The following is a 12,385-nucleotide window of genomic DNA, read 5'->3' on the forward strand; positions in this document are numbered from 1 at the left end:
GGCCTCCTGAGCAGCTGGGATTACAGGCACGTGCCACCACGCCCAGCTAATTTTGTATTTTTAGTACAGATGGGTTTCTCCATGTTGGTCAGGTTGGTCTCAAACTCACAAACTCAGGTGATCCGCCTGCCTCAACCTCCCAAGTCGTGGGATTACAGGTGTGAGCCACTGCGCCCAGCCTAAATTTCTTCATTATTTTATTTTTTATTTTTTTTGAGACGGAGCCTCGCTCTGTCGCCCAGGCTGGAGTGCAGTGGCCAGATCTCAGCTCACTGCAAGCTCTGCCTCCGCCTCCCATTCTCCTGTCTCAGCCTCCCGAGTAGCTGGGACTATAGGCACCTGCCACCTCGCCCGCCTAGTTTTTTGTATTTTTTTTAGTAGAGACGGGGTTTCATCATGTTAGCCAGGATGGTCTCGAGCTCCTGACCTCGTGATCCGCCCGTCTCGGCCTCCCAAAGTGCTGGCTGGGATTAGAGGCTTGAACCACCACGCCCGGCAATTTCTTCATTATTTAAGAGAATGCTCCTTATTCTCAAGAAATCCACACTGAGAATTTAGGTATAAAAGGGCACCATGTCCACCAGAAACTTCCAAATGATTCAGAAAATTAGATTCACACATATCTATATATATACATATGTAGTATATGTACACACACACACACATACACTATATATATACACACAGACACTGAGAATCATAATACAAACATGGCAAGACGTTAACATCAGTTAATCTACGTGAACAATATACAAAATGTATACAAAGACCATTTCAAGCATCTTGAATTATTTCAAAATAAAACGCTAACAAAATAAATTTAAAAGACTGGTAAGGAGAGGAGAAAACGGACCTATTAGAAATCGTAGAAACTAGGCGTGGCACTTCACGCCTATAATCCCAGTACTTCGGGAGGCCAAGGTGGGAGGATGGCCTGAACCCAGGAGTTCGAGACTAGCCTGGCAACATGGCAAGGCACCATCTCTAAAAAATTTTAAAAATTAAAAAAAAAAAAAAAAAAAGACTGGGTACAGTGGCTCACACCTGTAATCCCAGCACTTTGGGAGGTCAAGGCGGGCGGATCACGAGATCAGGAGAACAAGACCATCCTGGCTAACATGGTGAAACCCCGTCTCGAGGCGGAGCTTGCAGAGCCGAGATCACGCCACTGCACTTCCAGCCTGGGTGACAGAGTGAGACTCCATCCCCTCCCAAAAAAAAAAAAAAAAATTGTCTTCCAGTTATCTTTTGGAGTCTCACTACCACTAACCTATTAGGAAGATGTCATTTTTCACATATAAAACAAAAAAATTACGTAAATATTTTTAAACCTTGAATAAATACTATTACCAACCTCTTTCGAATTCTAGCATTAAACAGTGGTGCCTCAAAACGTGGATTTGTACCAACCAGAAGTACAACATCTGCCTCTTCCACACCAGCAATTGTAGTATTAAGAAGATAATTGGAACGCAAATCTGTGCTAGAAATAAAATATATAAAATGCGAATTTACTTTAAAATTAATACATACAGAGAATCCATGAAATATTCTATCATCAAACCCATTGCATTTCCAAACAAAAAAATTTTATGAAGTATTTCTAAATTAAATAAACATTTCAGATACTTTTTTATTTTTTTAGACAGAGTCTTACTCTGTCGCCTACTGTGGAATGCAGTGGTGTGATCTTGGCTCACTGCAACCTCCACCTCCCAGGTTCAAGCGATTCTCCTGCCTCAGCCTCCCGAGTAGCTGGGATTACAGGTGCACACCACCACGCCCGGCTAATTTTTTTTGTACTTTTAGTAGAGACGGGGTTTCGCCATGTTGGCCAGGCTGGTCTCGAACTCCTGCACTCAGGTGATCTGCCTGCCTCAGACTCACAGAGTGCTGGGATTACATGCGTGAGCCACTGTGCCCGGCCTGAGATACCTAGTGATAAGTGGATTCCTCTATTTCCTACAATTTCTGGTTTAATCTTGGTCTATACGTGAAAATAAACTGGGGGATATGTTGGAGAATCCAGGTTGTCACATTTTATACATAACTTCTAACTAAAAGAAGAAAGGAAAGCCTAGATCCTAGCTTCATATTTCTCACCCAGCTCCTGCAGTGGGGAAGACCTCTTCAGTGCATAAGGTGTCAGAGTCCACTCTATTAAGCAAATCTTTGAGAGCTACTAGGGCTTCAGCATCCACCAAGCCACCTGCAATTGCTGCCACATCTTTGCCTTGAAAACTCTGCAACTAAAAACATGAAAAGGGCATCACCAAGAAACCTACATGCAGCAAAGACCACAATGAAATGTTCAGAAAATAAAACGGTAATTGTTTTCAAGTACAAAAAAAGTTAACAGACTTCTGATTAAAAAGGTTTACAACACGGCCAGGCACGGTGGCTCATGCCTGTAATCCCAGCACTTTGGGAGGCCGAAGTGGGGAGATCACCTGCAGTCAGGAGTTCAAGACCAGCCTGGCCAACATGGTGAAACCCCGTCTCTACCAATAATACAAAAATTAGCTGGGCGTGGTGGCATACGCCTGTATTCCCAGCTACTGTAGAGGCTGAGGCAGGAGAACTGCTTGAACCAAGGAGGCAGAGGCTGCAGTGACCAAGATCAAGATGACGCCACTGCACTTCAGCCTGGGCAACAACAGCGAAATTCCATCTCAAAAAAACAAAAAAAAGTTGTACAACAATTAATCAATCAATCTAAAGTGAAAAGCTGCAGAGGTGTTATGTGGGGCTACAGCTAATAACATCAGCTTGGAATGAAGCTGTTTCATATTTAGGAACAAAGGCACTTCAAAATGAGGTCTGAAGTGGAACTATAGTTACCTTAAATGCAACCTCCTCTGAAGTATCTGCCTTTCCCTCTAGTGCTTTATGTTGTCTTTCTCTAACAAGAAAACTATTTCCTCCACTCGTACTCTGGCAAGCTCATATTAATTCTCAGATTCTTTAAGAATCACCTTCTGTAGGAAGGCATCTTTTTTTTTTTTTGAGATGGAGTCTCACTGTGTCACTCAGACTGGAGTGCAGTGGTGCGATCTCAGCTCACTGCAACCTCCAAGGAAGTCATCTTGATATGCCTGTCCTAGTTAGGGATTCCTCCTACATGCTCTCACTCATACTACTCCCTATATAATTACTCATAGCTGCATACAATAATTGCTGAATTGTGCAACTTTCTTCAGTACAAAATTGTTAAGATGCAGGAATGACATGTCCGTGGTCTTTATATCCCTTAATCTAGCATAATATCTAGCATATGTCCTCAACAGATGTCTGTAAAATGGAAGATTAAATCATAATCTTGGCAAAAGGAAAAAAGGGAAGAAACATACATCCTCCTTCTTCATGGCAAAGATGTTTCTTGATAATCACAAACACTATTTAACACTATTTATTTCAATTTTTACCATTCCAGCTACACGAGAGAGTGCATCCTCCCAAGAAGTATAGGTTAAAAGCCCTTTTTCATTTCTGATCATCGGCTCGGTAAGTCTTTGACGTTTTAGCCCATCATAGGCAAATCTAGAAAACAGAAATTACATGATTGTGGAATCTTGCTAAAGAAGTAACTATAATTTTCAAGTTAAATCAATGAGAAATGTTATTTAAATACAGTACTGGTTAAAGTGTCAAATATCTAAACACCTAGATACAAGTAATTATTTTAGATATTTTTAGAGATGAACTAATAGATTTTAAGAACTTCACCTAAAACTAAAATACCATCTGAAAGTCTGATTTCTTCCCTTAAATACATACAAAAAAAGTTTGATTTCTTATACTTTTAGCTAACTGAACAATCTTAAAATTACAACACAAAATAATCTGACAGCTAAAAAAGGCAAATCATTTTTATTTACAAAACATGAGTATCTCTAAATATTTTGTCAAAATTACATTGTGCAAACTCTTATATTTATTTAGCTTCTTTCTCAAGCAATCATCCCGCCTTGGCCTCCCAAAGTGCTGGGATTACAGGTGTGAGTCACCACGCCCAGCCTAGCTTCTTTTCTCTAATGAACAAACTGAAATAAGTTGAGAATGTATCAATCTACTTCAATTTCTCCACGTGGGAGGGAAAAATATCTTTCTCAAAGTAAACACAATATCCAGGGATTGACCTAGGACTATTAAAGTCAGTATTATGTTACATAAGCAGCTCAGATTCCAGTAGTCTATATTCAGTAACTAATTTGCAAATATAAAAGATAATTCTTTAAAATTATCATAAAATTTCTTTTAAATAAACTGCAAAAGTTAAGGAAAACAATATAGCATATACCTGGTTTTATCAGAGATCCATTCTTCATTGATGTCCTCATGCATACGTGGCAAAATCCTCATCACTTCTCCAGTTCTTGTGCTAACCACAATATTACTTCCAACTGCATCCATTACATCAATGGATTCTGTCTTTCTGAGAAACACATATGGTGTTTACTATGGTGCTTTTGAGAATAAAGAAAGTTTCTGTTACCTGGTTTACCAAAAACAAATTTTTACAATTAATTCCCTTTCTGAATTACTTTAAAACATGAAGCTCAGAGGAATTGCAATTAAATAAAAGAACCCCCCATACTTTTTTTTGCCATGGGGTCTCACTCTGTTGCCCAGGCTAGAGGGGCATGATCACTGCAGCCCAGAACTCCTGGGCTCAAACTATCCTCTCACCACATTTTAAAAATTTTTTGTAGAGGCAGTGTCTCATTATGTTGACCAGGCTGGTCTTGAACTCCTGGTCTCAAGCAATCCTCCACCTTGGCCTCCTAAAATGCTGGAATTACAGGCATGAGCCACTGCTCCTGGCACACCTATATTTGAACACAAATTCCTGGCACATTAAGGAAGCCTTTAAAACTATTATCTGACACAGAAGCTAGTTTGAAGGGGCTCCAACTAGCCAAATCTGGGATGATTCAAAAAGAGGGGCGGGATTTCTGTCTATGAGAAATTAAGGAGCTCAAAAAACCTTCCCACTGAAAAGCAAAAGTAAAGCTGGACAAAAATGGCAAAACCCACCATTTCAGCAGTTTAGAGATGTAAATGCATACAAGAATGTGTTAAGCTTTTATGCACTGAAAAACTGGTGGCTGGGCTCAGTGCTGCTCCTATGCTCCTCTCTACCCCCTCAAAATGGAATTTCTTCGAGGCTGGGGCAGGCTGTGAAGACGAGAACTTCTTTGGTACAGACGGAGACAACTCACTTAATCTGGAGCAACAGGCAAACTTGTCTGTGGAGGTGAAGCTTTGGAGGTCATTGTAGCTGAGGACAGCCAAGATTTTACTTGCCTAAGTTTGTAGTGGTAATTGCGGCAAGCATTCCTAGCAGAGGCCGCCACATGTGCAGGTGAAACCAAAGAGGGCTCAATCTATTCACAAACCCCTGGGTAACACTGAGACCCACAGGGCCCAGTGCAAAGTAATAGCTGGGCAGACTTGACAACAGCCTGAACTTTGAATATGCTCCTCCATCCACATACAGATTCACTGGCAAAGAATTAACTCGTATTAGGTCAAGGTGTCTGAAGTATAATTATAACTGATTACTAAACTATGCAGACACAGGGGAACTCCTAAGAAGCCTCACTTAAAAATAAAACCAAGAATATTAAAATACATTCAAAGAACCAAAGAAAATAATGTTTAAAAATTGAAGGGGATGTATGACAACCACGAATCAGCAAGTAGAGATTCTCAGTAAGGACACAGAAATTACATGGAAACAAAAAGCCAAATCCCAAAGTTGAAAAACATAAAGTTTAAAATTGAAAGATAATTTGTTATGCTTTAAGAACTTTAAAAATATTCACACCTCTTGCATCTATCTACTCCATTTCTTGGTTTAATCACGAGAATGAGATATATACACAGAAATTTATACACAGCAATGTTTTTTACAGATTTGTAATCATAAAGAAATATACAAGCCAAATGTCTATTAGCAGAAACTGGTTAAAAAACATGACATTCCTCCTAGTTGAAAACTAATAAACAACAAGATGGGAGACTATGAATTTAAAATATCAACACTATTAAACTCCTTGGAAGAACACATGAAAAAAATAATTTTGTGGTTGAGTACTTTAGAATTAATTTCCAAGAAAACTACAGTTAATTTGCACAGGTTCAATCCATTCTAACTACTTACCTTCTATTTAAAGAGTTTTACTTAAACAAAAAGTCAACAGACCAAAACACCTGAAACTCAGGAAGAAAATGAACCTTAATATATTTCTGAATAGTAATAAATTAAGGACAAAAAACAAATTGTCATAAAATACAAAGATACCTTGTTTCCCAAGGCCGGGCAGTAAAGGCATAGGGCTTAGAGGTTAGCGCACCTACAGGGCAGATATCAATGATATTCCCAGAGAGTTCAGACATGAACATCTTTTCAATGTATGTGCCAACTTGCATATCATTTCCTCTGCCTGTTGTTCCCAAATCATCTACTCCTGCAATCTCACTTGCAAACCTACAAGATAAAAAATGTGCCATCAATGGTTAAGTCCAGCAAAATTATTTCCTTCCTTATTCATGATCACAAAGAGATGATTTTCAAAACACTAAAAAGAAATGAGTATATTTTCAAAGGTGAGCACAGTCCTAGAATAAAAAACAATGAAATGTTTACATTTAATTGAAGTGTAACACACATGCAGAAACTTGTACAAATCATATGTGTACAACTCAGCAAGTAATGAGTGAAAGCAAATGCTTATAGATTTTAATTTTTAAACCACCTGAAGTTGGTACTAAATGAAAGTGAACTTATTTTATTGGTGTATCAAAAACAGCATCCCTCTTCTCCCACCCAACAAAAGTAGCCATTCTTTCCAATGTTATTATTCATCAAATTATGACTATTAAGTATACAATGATATTCTATAATAGAAGAAAAAAGGAAAAAAAGTTACCTGATGCAGCGAGTACACTGTATACATCTTGTCATGATGGTCTTTACCAATGGCCCAATGTTCTTGTCTTCCACAGCACGCTTCCCCTCTAAAAATCGGCTCCTATCATTTCCAAACATCATGGACTGGTCCTTAAGTAGATTATTAAATAGTCAATCAAATGCTGCTAGTAAAATTAAAATCTGAGACAACCAAAAAGATTGACAGAATTCTACTACATACCTGCAGATCACATTCACCTCCCTGGTCACAAATAGGACAGTCCAGTGGGTGATTTGCTAATAAGAACTCCATCACACCTTCCCTGTATGAAAATTGTAACATATAAAATGACTCTCAAATACACACACACTGACATAAACTGCTGTCACTCAAAATGACCTACAGACTTTATTTTTTTTTGAGATGGTGTCTCCCTCTGTTGCTCAGGCTGGAGTGCAATGGCACGATCTTGGCTCACTGCAGCCTCCAGTCTCTGCCTCTCGGGTTCAAGCGATTCTCTTGCCTCAGTCTCCCAAGTATCTAGGATTACAGGTGCCCACCAACCCACCTGGCTAATTTTTGTATTTTCAATAGAGGCAGGGTTTCATCATGTTGGTCAGGCTAATCTCGAACTTCTGACCTCAAGTGATCCTCCCACCCTGGCATCCCAAAGTGCTAGAACTGCAGGCGTGAGTCACTGTGCCAGGCCCACCTATAGGTCATTTAAACAACCTTCATATATGTATTTTTCTTTATACAATTAATAGTAATTTTACATTTAGTATCAGAAATGCCAATTATCTATCATTCTGGTAATATTTTTTTAAGAGACGAGGTCTTGCTATGTTGCCCAGGCTGGCCTCAAGCTTCTGGGCTCAAGTGATCCTCCTGAGTATCATTCTGGTAGTATTAAACACACAATCTGGAAAATGCTTAGAGGAGCCTAGAATAAAGTATAATTAGAGAACATAGAAAATTATGATTTTTGGTCAGGTTTGGTGGCTCACGTCTGTAATCCCAGCACTATGGGAGGGAGGCTGAGGCAGGATGATCACTTAAGGCCAGGAGTTCGAGACCAGCCTGGACAACACAGTGAGACCTCGTTTCAAAAAATAAAGAAAATTGTAACTTTTTTTTTTTTTTTTTTTTTTTTTGAGGCGAAGTCTCGCTCTGTCGCCCAGGCTGGAGTGCAGTGACCGGATCTCAGCTCACTGCAAGCTCCGCCTCCTGGATTTAGGCCATTCTCCTGCCTCAGCCTCCCAAGTAACTGGGACTACAGGCGCCCGCCACGTCGCCCGGCTAGTTTTTGTATTTTTAGTAGAGACGGGGTTTCACCGTGTTAGCCAAGATGGTCTCGATCTCCTGACCTCGTGATCCGCCCGTCTCGGCCTCCCAAAGTGCTGGGATTACAGGCTTGAGCCACCGCGCCCGGCCTGAAAATTGTAACTTTTAACAACACCAAATGATCAAAAGTTGCTGAATGGTCCTCAGAAAATATTCACATTAATTCAAAACAAAAACAAACACAAGCAGTCCCAGTACAATATAGTAATAGCTTAATCAGTCCAGATTAACCCTTCATCATAAGTTGAGCAAGTTACTAAACAAGGATTTTTAATGCTGATCCTAAGGCTCAATACCATAAACTCCTGACTTGACCTCCTCTACTATATAGTACTCACTTCTATTGCTCCTAGAAGCTGAGCACACCAACTTCTTCAGAGTTTGATATTAAATTCTTAATCTATGGGAAGGTCCAAATACCAAAATGTGTAATTTTCTGCTTTATGAAAGGGTACTACGTTGAATAACAATAAAGTACCTGGCTTTCCTGGATTTTTCTGAGTTTGTTAGGATATTCCAGCCCTTCATTACTGGCATGGCACAAGCAGCTACAACCTGGGATTTCAACGAAAAAAAAAAAATGTGTATTTGTATTTATTTGTAATTACAAGCAACTCAATATATAAAAATGTTAAATTATATAAAAACATTAAATTATACATTTGATAACAGGCAAAGAACAGGGTATTTTTTAAAACTGAATTTTTATTCATAATACTACGACCTGGTACTTTACATTTATCCCAGAAATAAAACATCCTGGTTTTTAGGTGTATTCTAATAGTCAATGCAATGTTTTATTCTGCTCTGAAACAGAACACCAAAAAACTGCTTTGACTAGCAGACACTATTGAATAAAAAAATTGCATACACCAGCCAGGCGTGGTGGCTCAAGCCTGTAATCCCAGCACTTTGGGAGGCCGAGATGGGTGGATCACGAGGTCAGGAGATTGAGACCATCCTGGCTAACACGGTGAAACCCCGTCTCTACTAAAAAATACAAAAAAAACTAGCTGGGCGAGGTGGCGGGCGCCTATAGTCCCACCTACTCGGGAGGCTGAGGCAGGAGAATGGTGAAAACCCGGGAGGCGGAGCTTGCAGTGAGCTGAGATCCCGCCACACTGCACTCCAGCCTGGGCGACAGAGCGAGACTCCGTCTCAAAAAAAAAAAAAAAAAAATTGCATACACCAAAATGAAATTAAACTACTCAAAGTGAACTTCTTCCCTGCAACCCTTTTCTCTACTAAAAATAGCAGGGCATCAGCACTTTTAATGTGCTACTTGGCAACTCTACATCCTGGTTTTATATTATACAGCCATCTGGAAATAATGACAGCTATAAATCACCTTTAATTTCTAGATATGTTACAACTATATGGCACATGTGTTTATAAAGCACTTCCATCTATTTGTTCCCAGTTTTGAAATGAAGAGAGTCAACTGTACAAAATAATTAAATTTATAGATAGAAGTAAAGAGGGCTATGTTCTCCACTACAATATTGAGTCTAAATAAAGTTTGCTGCAAGATTGAAAGTTTTCTAACTTCTACAGCATGGTGTAGAATTTTAGGTATCAAGTACCTTGGGGGCTTTCTCAATTTCAACAAGGCACATCCTGCAGTTTCCAGCAACAGACAACCTTTCATGATAACAGAATCGAGGGATCTGCATGCCAACCTTCTCACAAGCCTAGAAGTAAAAAAAAAAAAAAAAAAGTATGAGAATAACCTGACATCACTGCTGTTATTGCTGAAACACACACATACGGCATCTTATTACTACTATCTATAATAATCTTAATTCATTCTTATTTCAGTCCCTTTCTTTGCCCTTCATTCTAACCCATCTCCTCTGAAGCTGCCTCAGAGGATCTCAGGATCCTTGGCATGACTTCGCCTTATGTGGAAGAAACTGGATAAAGTATCCTTCCACTGTGCTGAAGACCTGACTTCCCATATCCGTTCTGAACCATTGTCCACAATGTCCCCTCAAACTCTGTCCCAGTGGTTTCATACCTGGACTTCTTCTTTGCCTAGCTCCCCTCCTTTGGATTAGAGATTTCACTACACACTATCTAGCTGGCTATCTGTCTTTGGCTTCTATATCTCACCCAGGACTTACCTCCCACTGGGCTGAAGGTTATAACCATGTTCAAATTTCCTCTAGAGTTAATTCCTCCATCCTCAGCCCTCGTTCTAAAGCAATCTCATCAATTTTCAATGTTTTAAACTGGTTAGCAAAAATATGTTGAGTGTTTCCTTTGTGCAGGATGCAGGTACAGTAGTGAACAAGACAGACAGTGTCCCAGCCTTCATCCTAGCTGACATTCCTTATGATGATTATGTCCAAACCTTCATCTGCAGCCATGTTAGTTCTGCACTTCTTCAAGCTTCAGATTTACAGGCCTTTGCATGTGTATGTTCCACAGACAGCTTAAATTCCAATGATTTCTCTCCGCTCTATACACTCCAAAATAACCTAACAAATGCAGAAAACCACAAAAATTCCTCTGGTCTCTTTGAATTCTAAAGAACTATCTGTCTCTGTGTCTCTGAAACTTTGTGAGTTTTTTTTTTCCTCACCATTAAAGTAATATTGGGAAGTTCTGTACAATGGGGGAAAAAATTCCTCGAGTTTTCATCATTCCTGAAGGCCTGTCTACATGTCATTCTCCCTTGAATCTACCCTTTTGCTTTCATTCCCATCGCCACTATCTATTTTAGGGCTTTTCACAGTATCCTGTCCCAACAATACAAAATGCTTTTTCCTTGTCTCTTATTCCAGTCTTGCTATTCTCCAAACGACGATCCTCTACAGTCACTGTCACCCTGCTTAAACAGGCAACAAAGATCCTGATGGATCAAAATATAAACTCTTCTGCAGAGCAGATACTGTATTTCATGACTGGACCTTCCCTTCCTCAATAACTTGATTTCCTGTGATCTCATCTTCTACTTATACCTTATGTTTCATCAATATTAAACTATCTGAAGTTTTCAAAACATGACAAGCTATCTGCCTTAACTTTTTCCATAGGAAATCCAAGCATGTCCTTCTTGTACACATATGAACACACCTATTCATCCTTTAACACTCCTCAGGGATGACCTGAGGCACCTAACATCTCTTTCTACTACCTCTTATCCCTGCCACAACTTTTTGCTGTATCTTGAACATACACTTATTATATATCATATTTTGTGCTTTCATGTCTGTGACTGGCAGATAGTCTAGAAATGATTGCTAAAATGAAAAAAGAACATTTAGATCTGTGACAACTTAAAAATGGAATGAAGCATCACTTCTCTATGACCAATTTATTATTTCTGGAAGAATATGAAGAAATATATATATATATATATATATATATATATATTTTTTTTTTTTTTTTTTTTTTTTTGAGACGGAGTCTTGCTCTGTCACCCGGGCTGGAGTGCAGTGGCCAGATCTCAGCTCACTGCAAGCTCCGCCTCCCAGGTTCACGCCATTCTCCTGCCTCAGCCTCCCGAGTAGCTGGGACTACAGGCGCCCGCCACCTCGCCCGGCTAGTTTTTTGTATTTTTAGTAGAGACGGGGTTTCACTGTGTTAGCCAGGATGGTCTCGATCTCCTGACCTTGTGATCCGCCCGTCTCGGCCTCCCAAAGTGCTGGGATTACAGGCTTGAGCCACCGCGCCCGGCCATGAAGAAATATTTAGAGCATGAATTTAAGCACATGCTACCCTCCGTTTACCTGCTTTGTAGGATATATTCCTATGAATATTACTAATCACAGAAAGGTTATATGAAAATGAAAAGCATCAAGCAGGCCCACAACAAATGAAGGATATTTTTTCACAAACTTACCTATAGTAACCAATTTAAGTTACTTCAAATTTCTTTTTTTTTTTTTTTGAGAGAGTCTTGCTCTGTTGCCCAGGCTGGAGTACAGTGGCACACTCTCAGCTCACTGCAACCTCCGCCTCCTTGGTTCAAGCGATTCTCCCGCCTCAGCCTCCCGAGTAGCTGGGATTACAGGCATGCGCCATGATGTGCAACTAATTCTTTGTATTTTTAGTAGAGACGGGATTTCACCATGCCGGCCAGGCTGGTCTAGAACTCCTGAATGATCCGCCTGCCTCAG

General features: G+C 39.8%; 1 protein-coding gene across 2 annotated transcripts in view; it reads right to left on the minus strand.

Annotated features, from left to right (window-relative positions):
* NDUFS1 (NADH:ubiquinone oxidoreductase core subunit S1) overlaps positions 1-12,385 on the minus strand; it is a 31,966-nt gene that overhangs the window by 14,501 nt on the left and 5,080 nt on the right. The window contains exons 2-11 of one of the 2 annotated variants that reach the window (XM_030916184.1): positions 10,385-10,741; positions 9,845-9,952; positions 8,740-8,816; positions 7,158-7,239; positions 6,936-7,066; positions 6,308-6,493; positions 4,301-4,435; positions 3,426-3,540; positions 2,104-2,249; positions 1,355-1,483 (exon numbers count right to left, since the gene is read on the minus strand). In XM_030916184.1, coding sequence (XP_030772044.1) covers positions 1,355-1,483; positions 2,104-2,249; positions 3,426-3,540; positions 4,301-4,435; positions 6,308-6,493; positions 6,936-7,066; positions 7,158-7,239; positions 8,740-8,816; positions 9,845-9,934 — 1,091 coding nt within the window. In that variant the 5' untranslated portion in view covers positions 9,935-9,952; positions 10,385-10,741. The remainder of the gene's footprint in view (positions 1-1,354; positions 1,484-2,103; positions 2,250-3,425; positions 3,541-4,300; positions 4,436-6,307; positions 6,494-6,935; positions 7,067-7,157; positions 7,240-8,739; positions 8,817-9,844; positions 9,953-10,384; positions 10,742-12,385) is intronic. The other variant, XM_010352646.2, reaches the window with a different exon arrangement.

This window comes from Rhinopithecus roxellana, chromosome 14 (assembly GCF_007565055.1).
Source record: "Rhinopithecus roxellana isolate Shanxi Qingling chromosome 14, ASM756505v1, whole genome shotgun sequence".
Lineage (NCBI taxonomy): Eukaryota > Metazoa > Chordata > Mammalia > Primates > Cercopithecidae > Rhinopithecus > Rhinopithecus roxellana.